This window comes from Musa acuminata, chromosome BXJ2-4 (genome assembly GCF_036884655.1).
Source record: "Musa acuminata AAA Group cultivar baxijiao chromosome BXJ2-4, Cavendish_Baxijiao_AAA, whole genome shotgun sequence".
NCBI lineage: Eukaryota > Viridiplantae > Streptophyta > Magnoliopsida > Zingiberales > Musaceae > Musa > Musa acuminata.
The window spans coordinates 31,963,858-31,982,180 of NC_088341.1; the positions used below are offsets into that span (position 1 = coordinate 31,963,858).

Here is an 18,323-nt window from a genome sequence, read left to right on the forward strand (position 1 = left end):
TTTTTAAATAATGTTGAAATACAAATATTACCATTGAGAAAACATCAACATTTGTAATATAGCATTTAAGCCACATGTTATTTAAAAAAAATTATTAAACACTTAAAATTTGTATTGGGTCCTCAATTGACATTTCAATTATGGGTGCACTAATAATTCTATCTGTTAAGATTGTCGGTGGAGACATTACGAAGAGGAGGATTTAAGCTCGATAGAGGGAGAGGATTTGGATGAGGCAGTGGAAATGGAATGCTTGGATTGAGTGGATTTAGAAGTTACAGCAAGAAGTATGGGTGAGGTTCAAGATTGAGAGGCCTAACCCATTATTGAGGAAAAGGTCAGAGTGTTTGATCGTCATCTATCTTGGATGGTAGAATAGGGATGGAAATCCTAGTAGAATGTAATAGAAATAGATAATTTTGAAGGGGGATTGAGAGATACATTAGTCAATTTTATGGCCTATGAGACCATAGTGAAAACAAAAGTTGAAAGTAAATTCTCAAAGGCAATGATTTAAAAGAATTTGTTGATGTTAACTTTGGATGTTGAAGTTCTTCTGAACATACACAAGCAAAATTGTTATTATATTATGTGATTTGAATCATAATTTTTTGGATATAGAAACTAAAGAGAAACTCGAACGATTGTTATTAGATTATGTGATACTATTTAATTTGATAAAATATATTATGGATATAATTAAATTTTAATTTAAATAAAAAAAATTAATTATGATAATATTATTTAGTAGATGAACTTGATAAGAGAGACTCTCTCCTAATTATTTATCATAGACCCTTTACTATTATATATAAAAAGATATATCTTTTATGGACTAAAATCACACACAAAGTGGATACATGATATTATTGAAATATTACTGATCTTCTCTCATCTATGTTTAGTCACGCGAACTAGTCTCTGATATGGCATTTGTTCTTAATTCATCACTCATAATAATTTTGTGATGAATAAAAAGAATGGGGAAGGTAAGCATAGTTCTCATTACATATTGATATCGTTATCGTATTCATCTCCAACGACAGTGTCCCCACAAATCAGATAAAAGCATTTTTAATAGCATCGAAAGATATACTTCGTAAATTTAACTTATCATTATTTGATTTCAGATTTTAAGATTAAATATTTTCGTATAATAGAAACATAAGGATGATTTTTATGCTTATAATTGGTATTAAAGTCATTTTATATTATTTGATTTTGATTTATGAATGATCTATAATATCTTTTCTATCTAGTCAATCCTATTGTCTACTTACGAGCTATGTGAGATTTCTGATCGATGGATCATTATTAATAATTTATTATCGATAATAGTATTATTAAGGATAATGATCTTTGGTGTTTATTAGTCCAATCACGAACAACGACTGTGTATACAGCGAAAGAGCTATAGATTAACCTTGTGGTAGTTGCGGCACGTGACAGCTGCGGTGACTTGGACAGCACCCGTGCTTGCGCCGGCTTCGATCACTGCTGCTGCATGCGGCGACTGCAGCAGCACCGCTACCTACGCGGTTGTGGCCATTGCCACTGCGTGCGACAATACAGTAGCAGCGGCATCTGCTAGCCACGACCGACGTCACGAAACGCCGAAGGCTAGTGAGGTCGTCCGGTGGCGTGTGTGTGGCCTACGACGGTCGTACGCCACGCGTAGTCGGCATCTGTGCACTGCAACGGTCGTGTAAAGGTAGTAGAAAAGAAAGGTAGCATTAGCCGACGTCGAAGTGCCGGAGGTGCGACTCCACCAACACCAAGTTTTGCTATTATAATAATTACAGTCGATCGCAGCCCCAACCCCTCTGAAAGGCGTGTAGAAGGCGTTGGATCCAAGGGGAGACACTTGGCAACGGTCCGGTCAGTCGAGGTCGCAAGAACAAGCGATCCAAGAGCATTGCCTTCGGAACTGCTTTTTAACGAACAATATCAGTAGTACTGACACAGTTCAACCATCATAGCAACAGCTTTATTTGCTGTTTGATGGAGATCACAGTCGCAACATCTTAGATCATTCTTCCTCAGGTCTGCTTCGACCACTGCTGTTGCGACTGCAACTGGCATCGTTTCATCACAGTTTTATTAGCTCGTTCTCGTCAGATCAGACATGGAGTTATGAACTGGTTGGTGTCCAGAAATAGATACTAGTCTAAGCTGTCATATCACTTGTAGGGTTGCGTATGATGCTTTCAACATACTCGTAGCAGAGATGATATAATATATGCTTTCAGCATTGGATGGGAGGAGTTTCAGAATAGTACGTTTATACCTATAATGTTAACCACAATTTACTTAAATCCGAAAGACCATAATAATTCTCCAATCTTGCAATTTCTTTACAGCTTACAACACAGTAAAAAGAAATAAAATGAACATGAAGAGACTTCGTGTTACCATTTTGTACGATCACTATTGGCTGGCTGCAGATGTGATGTATATTTGGGCAAATAAAATTTGAAATTTCTGTCGATATTTTGTCATTGCATGGGCCCTTCTGCAAATCAATCAAGCTACCCACAGATCTAATCTGTAAAAGCGTCAACCTTCGATTGGAAACCGATGGATACTACTAACATCACAAAGCAGTAGAAGTCACTGTACTCGGTTTGGCAAGCCAAAACTTCTGAAAAGTTCTAATTTCACCACCCTGACCTGCAGTCACAATCACCAATCCCCAGGCTGACTTACATTGTGCTGCCATGCCTCCATTGCAGAAGTCGCCATTGCATCTAGGGCTCTGTTTATTGACTGTCATGAGCTCTTCAGGCCAAGTGGCTGAATTTCTATCACTAAGTCGATTTAAACTTGAATTGTGAATGGTACTTTGCTGTTGGGTTTTGTTGTTCTCTGCCACCAATGGTGCATTGGCTTGAAATTCTATATTCAACGCACACTGTTTACTGGAGCAAGTTCTTAGCATCTTCATACTACTGGTGTTTGGCCACGGAACAGCCACAGTCACACCCTGGCAGTGAAAATATTCATAAGAATGTGTGATGGTGGTGGCACCAACACCATTTCTTCTGCTTGTTTGAGAATCATCATGTCTCCATACATAGACATGGGAGTCCTCGCTAGCACATATGACATGCTTCCCATTGGTAGTCAAGCACGCAGATATTTGGCTGCTTGTGTTGCGAAACCCTGCAACAAAAATGTGTAACTTACATAAGAAGTTGCAGAAAAATGATTGAGTTACTTCCATAATATATCACAGGCCTTCCAGCCCTCAAAATAGCTACAAGAATAAAATAAATTAAGTCCAAGTTTGCAACGGAAAGCCTTTGACATTTAAAGATCAAAAAAGGACAAGAACAAAGATGAATATCCTCCTCGAACAACGTATAAGTGGCACAGATGTACTGAAAAAAATATGAAAATTATGTACCATGAAGATAAAAACGAAAATATTTCCCAAAAATCTACATTTTTGTCACCTAGGCAATACAATCTACTAATTCACTTGGACCATAAATAGTCATAAAAGATGCATTTCCAGCCTTTAGTTGAAGTTGCAACACAATCTGAGACCCTGAAGAGGAGAATCGTTTGCATGCTTATAATACCATATCTGAATTAATATGTTCATTGCAACACTCCATTTAGCATAAGTTGGAAAAACAATAAAAATGCTCTATTGGCAAAAATATATAGTAATTGGAAGTAAATAAAAAGAGTAAGAGGTGTAGAACTAATTTTAAGCTTAAAAGAAATGTGGGATCATATAAGTCAACTAAAGAATAAGACTGACGCATGGCCTCTTCGTTCAAAATTTTTAATGCAACAATGTGTTTGTATCTATGACCAGAAAGGTGAACATATATATTTGAAAACAACACACAACTCATCAATGTATGATAGGCATCATTGTGACTGTGGTCATAAGATAGCAATTAGCATTTCAGATTTTTTTAATTTTCTTTTCAATGAATATTTATATTCTGACTAAAGTAATTTCACGTGACCAAACAAAAAAAAAGACCTTTCCCTAAAGCACTGGACAAAAGTGTAATATGCTTTCTAACTGATGATTTACTATCATCATTCTTCAGTTACTGAAAAACATAAATAAATCCAACACATCATGCACAAAATTTAAACACACCAGAGGTCCTGCAATCAAGATCATTCTTAGCTAAAGATAACCCTTATGGACCTGTGCACTATTTTCTGTCATTTTCACAATGTTAATACCTAGTCATACAGCATTATCCAACATACAGGGTATATAACTACTCCAATAAGTATCCCACTAATTGTGCCTGAAAGAAGAGTATGTTTCGTCTACATAATTTCTTACGACTTTAGTAGTAGTAAAGGTGATTGACCTAGACTGAGAAGCATATCTGACAAGCAAATGTATGTTGAAGATAACCAATCCCAAGATTATAAAGGAAATGCAGGAAAAACAACTGTGAATGTGTTGAACATGACAAATCCCCAGACTATAAAGGAAATACAGGAAGAAAAACTACAAATTTGCATCTATCCAGGACTGGTAATTTAATAAGCTAATGGTTGGTATAACTCTGCTCTTAGCAAGTTCCATGTTTAAACTGGAAGGAATGTTATACTTTGTCAATCACATGGTAAAATTGCTTCATTGATATGGAAAAATAATTGGTCCCCTAGTCATTATCCTAAAAATAGGTCTATCTTCATGAAGATAGTTGATAAAAGCAATTGCAGCAAACTGTATTACTCCTTTAATATGCCAAAAAAAAAAGTCTGAAGAACCGACTTTTCTAATGACTGGACAATATAGCACTAGGTCCATCTGCATAAACTTCTCATTGTGTTTTATGGGAACAAAACTATAAAGCACTAGTTAATATTATGATTATTATAGAATTTAAACTTGCTTTAAATATAACAAGGAAATCAATATATAAATAATAATAATTGCAAATAAATGATGACCATAGGAGAATGTTCAATCATTAAAGAGGAGTCCGATAGAATATTATTATTTTGCTAAATGATACCCATAAGTAGAATGATGGCATGCAAAAGGTTTGGGTGTCTCCAATATTGTGATCTGTAGGGAAGTATTCTTTCTATTAAGCTGGTTATTCAACGACCTAGCACCTCAAGTGACATAATTGGAAATTGCTCAGAACTTGAGGATACAACAATTATATGATTATGAGATCACCTTACTTGGTGAAATCAAGACTGGCTCCTTTATAATCTTAACCAAGGCAATGGTTCGAAATATTCTTGTACTAAGTACAGAACATATAATTCTACCTTTAAATTTGTGGACTAGTTCATCACCATCAATAACCCGTATTCGTGAATCTGCAGATGTTATTAGCACCTTTGACGGACTCCCAGGGGCAAACTGTTGAATGAAACTAATCAGAAAATGTAGCCATATCATATACTAAAGTTCAACGTTAATATGAACCTCAAGATCTTAATGACCTTTAATAAAGTAGTACCTGAAAACCAGTTATTTTCTTGTGCCTTGATGACCTTTTTCTATTTTGCAGGTCAACACGACTTTTCTGAAGAAGCTTATTATCTGAGAAAGGAAAAAAAGAATAGAGACAAAACAAGCTTTGATAAAATTGAAGACAGCAAACAACTCATTTTAGATTGATCCAGACAAATTACTGGAGTATTTGATGCTTCATACCAGATGTCTCATACAGGTAACAATTCCCCCTGTGTGAACCAACTAGAGCACCCTTCAAAATGCAACAGATAAGAGCATTACTAAAAACAAGTCTCAAAATAAAGTTAAAACTTAAATGATAAAATATTTAACTAAAAAAGATAAGGTGCTAATTGTCCAGTTCAAAAACCTGGCCATCAGGGGTATAACAAACGGCAGTGACCATTTCATGCAAATCATTCCAATCAACAACTTGACGATCTGGAATACTCCATATCCGAACTTTATCATCAAGAGATCCACTGATGAAATACCTGTCATCAATAGGGTTGAACTGGATACAAGTCACTGCACAAATCCAGATTTAAGAAGCATTATAACAACAGAAGTAGAATCTACAAGGGAGATGTGAATATAAGAAAAAATAGATTAAGTTACGAGATACCACTGAAACAAAATTTCAACTTACCATAGTCACTATGAGAGAAAACTTTTAAACAGGAATTATTTGACATGTGCCAGAGTCGCACTGTTTTGTCCATTGAAGATGAAAGCAGATACTGAAATGATCAAACCAGTTGCAGCATTTAACAAAGTGAGTGTCACAAAAATCATAATGTTTAGTCACCATTATCTCAATACCTTCCTCAAGGAAATTGAATACCACTTAATGGAAAAAAAGAAAATCTAAAGAGTTGCAGCTACTTCTTACAGAATTTCTGAAACTAACAAACATCTGGTGTGAAAAATAAACTTACTACATCAATGATATCTGATGAGTAATAAAGTAGTCAATTAGCAAATCATCATGAATTGACAAACCAAAGTATTTCAGAAGGTTAATTTAGCTTATCCCGAGATATAAGTAATACATAAGGCGACCCTTGAGTCCATCCTAAAGTTGCTTGATTGCGACTTGATTGTCAAAGTTCAAGTTCTGAGAAATATCATTTACATACAAATGTAAGACAAAGTGCATTTGACATTCTTCCCAGACTTTAAGTTACTGAGAGACTGATGTGCTTAGCTGCTCTTCAAGTGACAAAAATGTGTCATGCTGAGCTCACAATTTTTGAATGTTCAAATCAGTCATAACAAAATGCCATCAAAATATAGAACATCTAACAGGTTTGAGTTTTCTTTAAATTGTACAAAATAGGCCTAAGAATTTCTCAAAATTGTATAAAATGGACCCCAGATAATGTATATAGTATTACAACAGACATGCTCATTTCTATATAGATCAGAATATCTTCTCGATTAATTTGAGTCATTTGAATTATAAAAGTCCAATTTTTATATATCTTCCATGAGGTGGAATGTCTTCAGGTATGTTGACCATATTATCTTGGAATAGAATTTAAATATCATTATCTTGATAGCTGAATGGGAATCCTAATGGCACTATGTTCATCAAGCTTCATAATAGTTGTTTAAATATTTTTAACTTTCAAACTTATACTCTACTGAAAACTTGATTCAATTAGCACTGCTTTGAGGATTTTATATCTCACAAAGTTTCATTGGCAGTTCCACCAACCAACTAATCTGTATTGATAATTAAGATGGTTTCTGTTAAAACCACCAAATTCCTACTGAGGGAGATCAGATTCTAGACTGGCCTACCCTGAATCATGTTAGGATTGGTCAAAGATTAAAAAAACACAGCTAAAATTGTTCTATGAGCTAATTAACAAAAAATTCATATTACGATGTGAGAATTACTAGCACATAATAAGAAACCTCTGCAGGTTCATTTATTAATATCAAATAACATGATGATAATTTTCAGATATCACATAATTTAGTTTCTAGTCAGTCAACAAGTGAAGTACCATAAAGAATATATGATTTTAGCTTCTAGTAAGTCAACAGGATAAAGATCATAAAATTATTTCATATCTGGAAATGCATTGACACCATTCATGACCATGATTAACCATTAGATTTGGGCAACTTATTATTTTACAAAATTACCTCCTAAAGAGCAGCACAATAGATACCATAACAAAGGTAAATATCTCATTTATATTATAGACTCATGGTTCAATAAACTAATTATACTCCATATTATATTATGAACATATAATTAGATTAAACCTCAAAATGTATATTTGAGCTAAAATATGATAATGTAGACCAAGGGCGATAGTTTTGACTTCTCAGCTCAAGGTGAATGAGTGACTCTGGTAACCAATAGCTGAGCATGTCCTCCGCTCCTGGAAAAGTTATATTGCATAGAGACAAGAAACAGATTGCATCTCTGTTCTCTATCTAGTGATTCACTGGACCCTATTAATGTAAATGGGCACTTACGTCTTATCCCTAGCATAAATTATGTATTCAGGATATCACCTGCAAATCTGATCCCATCTGAAAATTTTGAAAAAAAAAAAAAAACAGACTCCCGCAATTTCTGAAAATTAAAGAACTTTGGATTTTCAATTCCCTTGAAGACCTTCCAAGGTTCAACCCAAATTTTACACCAAGAAAGCTGACAATATCCACAACAAGATTAGTGGTTTAAGATTCTATTCATCGACTTCGAGCTATAGATTCACATATGAGAAGTATAAGATGATCATGGCAATAAATTTCAGGTTATTTACATCCATAAGCAAGACGGCAGTCATTACTTATTCATTTCTATCATGAGTCTTAAATGCTGGAAAACAAAATTCCGCATCACCTATTGTCCAGATACATAACTAATTTCATCTTCAAGAAGAAAGTTAGAGAATGGTGATGTACCTGAGATTTGGACCAAGAGAGATCAAGGACATCTTTTAGGTGTCCCTGGAAGGAGCGCAAAGGTTTATCTGAAAGAGCAAATACATACTTTGGTACCATAAAAGGATCTGAACACACAGATTTCCTACTGCCCAGGACCCTTGCTCTATTATTCTCCCAGTGGTTCCCCTCTGCACAAGCCAAAGACAATGTGAGATCTAGTTAACCATTATCAATCGCCAGAACAAATGAACTGCGACTACCATTCTCTGGCGAAGCCTTTTCATTCAGCAAATCCCCCCTCGTTTCAATCTCTGATACCTTCCACACATGGATGACACAGTCCTCTCCTGCGCTTGCCAAGTACTGCCCATCCAAACTGAATTTGATGCTCCAGATGGACCCATTATGAGCCTGAATCTCCTGGCACATGCATAGACCGCTGAGCTCCTTCTGGGACTTCCCATACTGCCGAACTTTGATTCTCTCCAGGCCGTGATGGAGGCCATGGGAAGCATCCAGGCTATCATCAGTGGCCGAGCTCGACCTCCTCCCTCCCTTCTCTGACGAGGAATCCTTCTCGTCGCTGCTCTTGCGGTCGTGGCTGTGCCCTCCGGCCACCATGGTCCCTGCAACATTCTTGATGCTCCTGAGCCAACTTCCCCTCTTCTTAGACCTGATCCCTCCGGTGGATCCTCCGCCAGCAACAGCCCCACCAGCAGGGCCACCGCCGGAGCCGCTGCTGTTGGTGATTTCCTCCACATTCTGCCGCCTCATTAGTTCTTGAACAATGGGACATCTGCCGACGCACCTATCGAACTCCTCCATTGTAAGCTGCCGCCCGGTCCCGACCTCACTGAGTGTATTCCACATTCCGTCCTCGTAAAACTCCTCCACCACGAACTCACTCCCGTTGTCGAGATTCTTGATCAAGCAACGCGGGTCATCGCACAGGTCTCCGCCGATGATCCGACGATCGCCTTCGGAGACCTCAAGAATACCGGTCGACAAGGACCGGAATCGCGCATCAAGAGCAGGGTTGCTCGAGAACGGCGCACGGATCGTTCCTTGGTGGTGCTGCTGGGGTAAAGATTCGTTCACGTGACCGGGAACCGCGGAACCATCGGACCGCGAGCGGGTCACTGCGGAGACGGGGACGGGGTTGGGGCGGGGGCAGAGGCCGTCGCAGGAGACGGATCTCGCCGTTTCGGCATGCGCGCTCGGGCCGAAGGCACCGCCGCCACGCCTGGGGCTGGCGACGGCGGGGTCACCGGCGAGGCCGAGGTGACGGAGGAGGCGTCGGCGGCGCTCCTCAACCGAGGCGGGCGCGGAGAACCAGACGTCGAGGGAGGACAGCGAGGGGAAGCGGAGGCGGGCGCGGCGGCGACGCCCGACGGCAGATGATTCGTCGTCGGAGGCGGAGGCGGAGGCAGAGGCAGAGGCGGAGGTAGAGGAGCAGGACGATGAGAGGATCCGATCCAAGGACTCGAAGAACTCCTCCTCGTCTCCCTCTTCCCCCGGCGAATTGCTGCTGCTCATCGTCATATCGAGTACTCGGATCGGGAGATGGACGCGAAGCGGGGGAGAGAGCGGTTCGAGGAGGGATTTATACTACAACGGAATGGGATGGGGGAAGAGAAGGGGGAGCGAAGACCGAGGGGACACGATGTCGTTGCTGTTGCTGTTGCTGTAGTTTGTAATTGTTGTTGTCGTTGGGGAGAGAGTCGCCGTCGTAGACGTATACAGTGTATACGCCAGCAGTGTACGGTACACTCGAGTAGTAGATGACTTGGACCGCCCCTTTGCTACGCAACCTTTCATCGTTGCCAAGACTGAAACAAAACACAATTTTGCCATTATTAGAATTTAAATATAATATAATATAATATAATAATAATAATAATTTCCCAAACTCTGCATGCTATCTATCACAGTCATTAGTAGAAATGATATATCCCATAAATTCCTTGGTGTATCTCAATCTGCATGGCGTTCACGTGGATTTTGATTTCGTGCTACAGGACACGTGAACATCACGTGGATTTTGAGATAATTTGTATTCCTCGTGTAGACGAATTATTCTCTTCCAGTGTGATCAATTTTCTTCATGACATTAATTAGTTTAGATAGGTCTATTAATTAACTGGAGAGAGCCGTTGCGGTAACGAGTTAAATCACGGCTTAGCCATTGTCACATCCTCGCTATCCAAGTCGTGGGTTAACTCGGGTATCGGGCATCTTCCTAATCGGATCCGTCACCACGACCCAGCGAGAGTTGGATGATGCGGTAGCGAAAGGTCTCAAAACAAGAGAGAAGGGAAACGTAGCCGGTCGTAGACATTACCGCATGCATTCATGCTAGCGTGGTGGTGTCTTTGATTAAAGCGAGTGGTCGACGAAAAGCCTACGTGCCTACAACACAGGGATCCTGGTAACGGAGAAGAAAAAGGCTGCAAAGAAAGGTATCAAACAAGCTTCTTTTGTCAATGGTGATGAGCTACAGCAGGCGAGGTACAAGCACCACCGGATGATTGAGACTATTAATGGCGGAGCCACCCTCTCCCCCCATTCGTAGGTCTTTCCTCCCTTCCTCGTCTGAGCGGTGGTCGCAAGAAAGATCCGAGTTCCGCCTTCTCTTTTGCAAATTTGCATGCCGCATTCTGATGCTGCACTCTCTTCTCGCTCATCGAATTGGCGAATACCAGTAATATGTAAGCAGGAGCAGCAAAGGAGGGCGTTAGGGTGAAGAGATGCGTTTGCTAGGGGTTTTGGTCCCCTTCCTCGAGCACAGTGGCTCAGGGGGTAGAATTATGGATCCAAGTTCTTGGTTCCGACAACAACTAGTCCTCTCGGCGTCCGGCCTGTTCATATGGAGGAAAGGGAGAGATTAGGGTCGCAAGAAATGATGGGGGACCGTGTGCAGTTGGCCACCTTCACCACTGGCATCACTTGGGAGTCACGAGAAGGTAAGAAGGCCCAGGTTTCCCTTCTCCTTTTCTTCCAAGATGGAGGATGACCAAAACCCATGAAAGCTCCACGGTCACACTTGCATGTTGCAGGATGACTAAAATATTGGATCCTTCATGTGATGCCTTTCATTTCATCAGGGAATAACTTCTGACTTTGGATTTCTTTTTCTTTGTGCATTCCAGGTGAAGCAGCAGCCAGAGCAGATCATATTGAGGTTTCAGTGGTTGTCTTTCCCATCATGCATGGAATAGATAAAGGGGAAGATGGCATACACACATACATAGTACATGGCCGGCCCAGAGGGAAACCTTGGATGCAGAGGTGCAAAAGCTTTGGATGCTATTGATCTGGCTGGGGTGATATAACTGGAAAGAGAAGCTTCCTTCCTTGTGAAGTGGAAGTGAATGGTGGTTTCTGCTGGCTTCCATGTTGTCATGTGCACCCACATGATCACCTGCTCTTAAGCTCACTTTTAAAAGCTGTGAATTGCAATGAATGATTGAAAAGGCACCTAAACAACCAGCATGGACAATCAAAACTTGTATAGGATGGATTAAGAACTCTCAGCTTCTCTCTTTCTGTAGGTGTGTTTGTGATCCAAGCAGTTAAATGGCAAACAGGTAGGTGAAGAATCACGGGAAGTATGCATCTCTTTCTGCGATATTGGACTAATGATCATTTAGTGGTCCTGCCATTTGAATCCTCATGTACCCCATTGCAGCAGTAATGTTGGGCCTGACTCACACAGAGTAGGGGACCTTAGAGATCAGAACTCATCGATCTTTACTTCGAAGAAGTTACCATCAACGTAAAACCACATCGCAATCACTCGTAGGCATGCTGTCCTCGGAGAAACAAGCCATCATCATGCATGCATGATGTGAAAACTGATAGAAGAAGAAGAAGGAGAGAGACGATGGTGATGATGAGGAGGAGGAGCTTGCCATTAATGAGGGTTGAAGTGGTGTGGTGGGGGGATGATGGGGGAGCGAGTTGAGGGGGGAGACAGACAATGGAAGAGGGTCGGGCACATGGGAGGGGAAGGGGAGAGAGAGAATCTGCCATGGTGGGGAGTCATCTTTGCACGTGCCACTGTCTCCCGACCTTGACGTTTCCCCTGGGCTTCCGCCATTGTTGTAGCTTTCGTTTTGCCATTATTGGCATGCTTTTGCACGGTGTTGGGCGGCATGGGATGGGGATGCGAGTTGGTGCTGCTACAGCAGGCACGTCACCTTCTTGGCTTCCATGATTTAGTGCATGTCTCCATATTCCTGTTGATGTCCATGTACGTATCCCTCTACTGTTGCCTTAGCTGAGACATCTTTTTTCCTTTCATCCATCTCATGCATTACTCCAAAGAATTTGAATTCCCATAGACACATGAGAATAGAGGTTTCGATTCTAATAATTGTTCTTATCTTCTATCATGATATCAGAGCCATTTACCTAGAGCAAACTCTCTTCTCGCTGTCGACTCTGTTGCTTCTCCACCTCCGACGGTAAAAGAAAAAGTTTTCTACTACTGCTTTTCCATCATGCCATCGGTATGATAAATCTTTCCTCCTTTGCGAACGACAACTATCTTCTCCACTGCCACTCTGTACCAACGTCTGTTCCCTTCCGTTGTGGCGTCTCAAGTGGTACGCTCACTAGCACTGTCCCACCTTTCCTCCTTTGTTGCAGCCTTCTTCTCTATTATGGCACCTCCTCTACTGTATGTTTTCTTCTCTGCTGCACCTCTGCTGTAGCTTCCTCCTCTGCTATAGCATCTCTACAACATCGCTGCAACTTACTCCTCTGCTGCAACTTCCTCCTCTACTATAGTATTGCTATAGCTTTTTCTATTACTGCAGCTTTCTCCTCTACTGTAGTGTCACCGTCGCAGTCATAACAACAACAATAGCAACAACAGCACAATCTGCTCTTGCCCTACTCACGAAGCCTTGGCTCGTAAACCATTCTTTACATCGATCCAAGATTGATATCCTTGAAAGAGAGAAAATAAGATTTTCCCAACTATATGAGGAAATCTCTAAGGATATGTTAATATATTCAAGCTATTATTTTAATAAAGCTTCTTCATTTCTTCTTCAATAAAGCTTCTACAATAATTATTCTTATTTCTATCGCTATGATCTCTTACGAAAGAGGTGGACAAGCATACTAGCCTCTTGTTCTGATGTCATTTCGAATCTGTCTAACCAAACTTGAGATGTAGGTTTAAAGAGAGAAATTAGAAGAATGCAATTAGACATTGTCATTAAAATTAGGGACTTGTGATTATATCTCATATAGAATAATTAGGTTGATTCCGCTTGTATGTTTGCTTCTCTTGTATAGGAAAGCCACACTTAAGTCGTGTTCTCGCCTACCTATAGACCGGCCTGCCTGTGTGCTTCAAAGTACCTATTTGACTTAGGACACAAATACTCAACCCTTATTTCCTGACCTAATTGGCTGGTGAAATAGGATCCCCATAAAGGTGTAGAAAGGAGACATTTTTAACTATTTGCTACTTGACATTATTATTCTAAAAGTAATTATGCATTCATTAATCACATAGTTTAATATTCATTACCTATATAACGGTAACAAGTTGTGATTGTAACATGCATGAGTGCTATCCGACTATTTTTAACCCTTTACGACATGCTATCAAAATGGTCCACCTATTTATTGATTGAACTGATGAAGAAGGCTGAATCTAATTAGAAAGAAGTATAATCTAAATACGAAAAATCATCAATTATGAACCTGATTAGTGTCAAATAATGGTATAGAATATAAGTAAATATGGATGGTGAAAATGCTACGTTGTTAGGCACTCAACAAGCCATTAATGGCAGAGATCAATCTGTCCCATCTTTTCCCGGCCCCTTCCCTAACTGAGGTTGGAGTGAGTAAACAAACAGGCCCAGAGAGATTGCTGCCACATCGCGTAGGCTTCATCTGTCAAGTACCCTAGTCACCTTGAGGAAGTAGTAAAGCTGGCATAAAAGGGGAAACACCAAAGGATAGTTCAATTTGGTCAATCCAATCTATTGTTTTGAGTATCTTGAGACAGCAATGAGCTACCCAAATAAGAAAACCTAATCTTATGTATCATTCACTGGTGGATTGACAAAGTTCAACATCATACTTTCCTCTTGTCTTTAAGGCAAAACCCATTAGAAACAATCGTATATTCAAAGAGGATGAACAACACATTGCTAAAGATTGAAAACAATCAAATTACATATACCAAATTTGATCCACGATATAACAAGTTCTTAAACTTCAAGGCTCTAAGGTATGTTAATGCTAACTAGTTTGATTCAGACTTGTTATTATTTGATTACTAATTGTACTACTAGACCATTAATATACGCGTGAACAGATAAGATAGTTTGCATACATGGTGGATGAAAGGCCAAAGATGTACTACAGCAAGTGCTTAAAGCTAGACAATGAGATCAAATACTGTGTGACACGAAAGAGAGAGAAGCAAAAGAGAAGGCAAGATGGTAAACCTGCTGTTGGTGTGGCCTGAAAAAAATATGCAGCCAAGTGTAGCAGGAAAAGGAAGTATGCAAGACTGCTTGCTGAGAGACATCGGTTCTGAATCATGTAGGGTTCCTATGTTCACAGGCTGAACCATAAAAATCTGCAACCGGTGAACTGTCCTAACTAAATCAACTGTGCTTCTTATGTGTGTGTGTGTGTGTGTGTGCGAGATCTCTAACCGCATGCCATGCGGCAGTGCAGATGAAGCAGAGGGAGAGAGGCCACGATCATTCCTTCCACATAAACCAGGAAGGAGGATGAGGAGGAGCAGAGGAAGGGGAGGCAGGGGTGTCAGTATCCTGATATGCTGTTGTCGTTGCTGACGCTGTAGGATCAGAGTAATCCATGTCGGATTCGGGGATGGTGGTGAGCCGGGACTGGAGGAGGAGGCTATTAGCTCCGTCAACGTCGTCCCACACGGAGCTCCCCGGACCCCAGGTGCTGAACCACGCTTCGTCGGCGTCTCCCCAGACCATCTCGGTCGGCTGCGGCGTGGTCACCATTGCTCCGAGGTTTGCGGGCTCGTGCATTCCCGATGGCGAGCCTGCAACGCTGCTCATGTCACCATAAACTGTGGTCTCAGCAGTAGCAGGTGGAGTGTTGAATCGGGATTCCAACTGAGAAGGTTGCCTTGGCTCATCCTGCTGGTGTTGCTTGGCTTCTCCCGGAGTGGCGGGAGCGGAGGATGAAGAGGAGGAGAAAGAGGCCCCATCCCTGCTACCACCGCCACCGCCTTTGCCAAGGAAGAGGTTGGGAAAGTTGAGCCGAGCGTTCTCGCCCCTGAGCTTGAAGGCCTCGCGGTCGTATGCGAGGGCCGCGGCTTCAGCGGTGTCGAAGGTGCCGAGCCAGAGGCGGGTGCGGTTCTTCGGGAGGCGGATCTCCGCCACCCACTTGCCCCAGTGACGCTGCCTCACGCCACGGTACAGCTTCGCTGGCGCGGGCGGAGGGGGAAGCATGAAGGACTGGAAGATTCCGGGGTACAGCGATGCCAACGATCGCCGCCTCGCCAAGTGACTCATCATCGCCAGGTTGCCTCGCGGGCTGAGGTTGAGCGCCTCGCTCCAGTGCTTGAGGAGCCGCTCCTGATACCTCTGCTGCTGCAACTGCTGTTCCCGATCCATCGCGGCAGCTCCTTCGGTCATAAACGACGGAGAAGGTGGACAAGCTCCAGTTTGATGCCGACGACTTCGATCAAAAGAGATCATCTGCTGCTCGCTCTGCTCTTGCCGCGGAAATCGACTGGCACCCAAAGCAGGCAAAAGTGGCGCGGGCAGGGAATCCTCGCAAGCGAAGGGAAAGATGGGCGTCGCGGAGGCGAGAGGGCGCGGCGAAGAAGCCGGGGTGGTCGAATTGGAGGAGCACGAGGGAGAGCAAGGAAACCGATCCGGGCTTGTCATCTTCTTCAGCGGCCAAAGAGACGCCGAAGCCGCCTCCTCAACGACCAGAGGCGGACCTCGAGGCGTGCTCTCAGGCAACACGCGCTGCACCTTCCCTTTCTGCCTCCTTCCGCGGCTCCCCCCCTTCTTCTCCGAGTCCTCCATGTCCCGCAGCGCAAACCGACGGGCCGCCCGCTCGATTCTTGATGAACGCTAAAAGAATCGAAGGAATCAGATGGAATCTGGAGCTGGAAAATGCCTACACTCAATCGAAAGTTACCTAGAGAGAGAGAGATGGGGAGCGGACGGCCGGGAAGAAGGAGCGATTTGGTGGGTGAGCCAATGGGATGGTCGAATCTGATACGAAGGGTGCCCAATGGCACTTATAAGGGGAGGAGGAGGAGGAGGAGGGGAAAGAGGGGACGAAGCGTGTAGCAACGCGTCGTGTGATATTCGTTGCGTGAGTCGTGACGGTCCGAAGGGGGTCGGTGCGCGGAGCGCTTTAAGAAGAATTTTTGGCGCCTCCCTGGAAAGGTCGGTGGGCCGGGCCCCACGAAGCAAGGTTGCCCCTTGGACTCGATCGGCCATCCGACGTCGAACACGTGGACATCGATGTTCACTTTCCCGTGGATCTGACTACAAGAACGAATCTCCAAGCCCAGGTGTGTCGTGCGCGAACCATGGTCCATACGCGTGGACTTTGAGATCCCTCCCATGCAGATATCGCCAGATCACGACTCTTGACGTTTCTTCGAGTCATTGTTTCGTCTCGTCCCCGTCCCTTTCCCCCCCTTCTCCAAAAATGGCGCTATCACGGTAACAATGTCCGCCTTGGCTTCGGCTCCACGACCGTCCATGGCTTTACACTGCTCACACGACCTTTGTGCTTATCTGCACAGAAATGAAGATGATAAGATAAATACTTGATATCAAACATGATAAACAATATGACATCCTTCCCAACATTTCACATTAAGAAAAAGGTAATCTCCATCTCATGCAATATTTAATTTTAAATTATATTTATGGAATATATATATATATATATGTAATTTTCCTCTACATAATTATCCTTCGGCATATTACTACTAATCCTCCAAACTCTCCTCCCTTTTGCGGTAGGGGAGTCCACATCAGCCACCCCCTTCTCTTTCGGCAGACAACAGCACTCCACCATGGCCGCCGAGAACAAGTCAAGCACTACAGAGTTGTAATCCACCGGCCGCCCTCATCATCCTTGGAGTTTTCTTCAAGTCATATCACATATTATTATTACTACTAATAACAATATTAATATGATACCAAATCACATAAATATCAGCTTCTACCTTATCGCTGCTCGACGCTTGTCTCTCCCCCCTCTCCGCCACCATGTACTTATTCAAACCTCTCAAGCTTCCTTCGTCTCATGTTTAGCCACAGTGTACTGATGGGAAACTCTCTATTGTGTTCGTCGCCCTCAGGAAACGCCAAGAAACTCTTTAGATTAGTCGTAGAGTAGAATGTAAGTTACCGTAAGCCATGACCTTACCAAGGACAGTGTTATGTACCATCTCTAATTGGAGGTTGATGTCAACAATCATTACGTTTATTGATGCAAGAGTCAACCATAATGGAAGGGCGGTGGGAGTCGCGTCCTTGTCTTGGTTCAAACATCTTGGTCAAACTATGATTGATTAGTGTTAGTGCTGCTAATTGTGATATGCTTAAAGCATTGGGACATCAAGGATTGCGTTGTAGTTGACTTTTGTGAGAAGAAGATACTGTGTAAAAAATAAGCAGTTGATTAGTGTTAAGTTAATTAAGAATGATCTTAGTATTATTATTTTTCGCATAATATGATAAACCTCCAAATGTTATAGAAAGAAATATGAGAAATTGTAGTAGAGGAGTAGCACAGAGGAAATGGATGTTTTAATAGGAGATAAAGCGAGAGAAATCATTTAAGATTGTATGAACATATATTTAGAAGATTTTTGAATATGCTAGTTAGAATGAGTGAAATGATTATAGTTACTAATACAAAAACAGTATTGTAGAGGGAGAGAAGAACTCCGATATTAAAA

The 18,323-nt window shown here is 41.9% G+C and overlaps 2 protein-coding genes across 2 annotated transcripts; both read right to left on the reverse strand.

Moving 5' to 3' along the window:
• Positions 1–2,265: 2,265 nt before the first annotated feature.
• Positions 2,266–10,078, reverse strand: LOC135610325 (uncharacterized). Its single transcript, XM_065104708.1, has 8 exons — positions 8,632–10,078; positions 8,390–8,559; positions 6,108–6,198; positions 5,829–5,986; positions 5,660–5,711; positions 5,463–5,545; positions 5,269–5,362; positions 2,266–3,162 (listed from the first exon to the last, which is right to left on the reverse strand). Exons 1-8 carry the CDS (start codon positions 9,911–9,913, stop codon positions 2,594–2,596), a joined length of 2,499 nt encoding a protein of 832 aa, XP_064960780.1. The 5' UTR covers positions 9,914–10,078; the 3' UTR covers positions 2,266–2,593.
• A 4,427-nt stretch (positions 10,079–14,505) lies between these two features.
• LOC135610326 (ethylene-responsive transcription factor ERF053-like) lies at positions 14,506–16,649 on the reverse strand. The gene is made up of 2 exons (XM_065104709.1): positions 16,538–16,649; positions 14,506–16,470 (listed from the first exon to the last, which is right to left on the reverse strand). Exon 2 carries the CDS (start codon positions 16,420–16,422, stop codon positions 15,109–15,111), a length of 1,314 nt encoding a protein of 437 aa, XP_064960781.1. The 5' UTR covers positions 16,423–16,470; positions 16,538–16,649; the 3' UTR covers positions 14,506–15,108.
• Between the last annotated feature and the right edge of the window lie 1,674 nt (positions 16,650–18,323).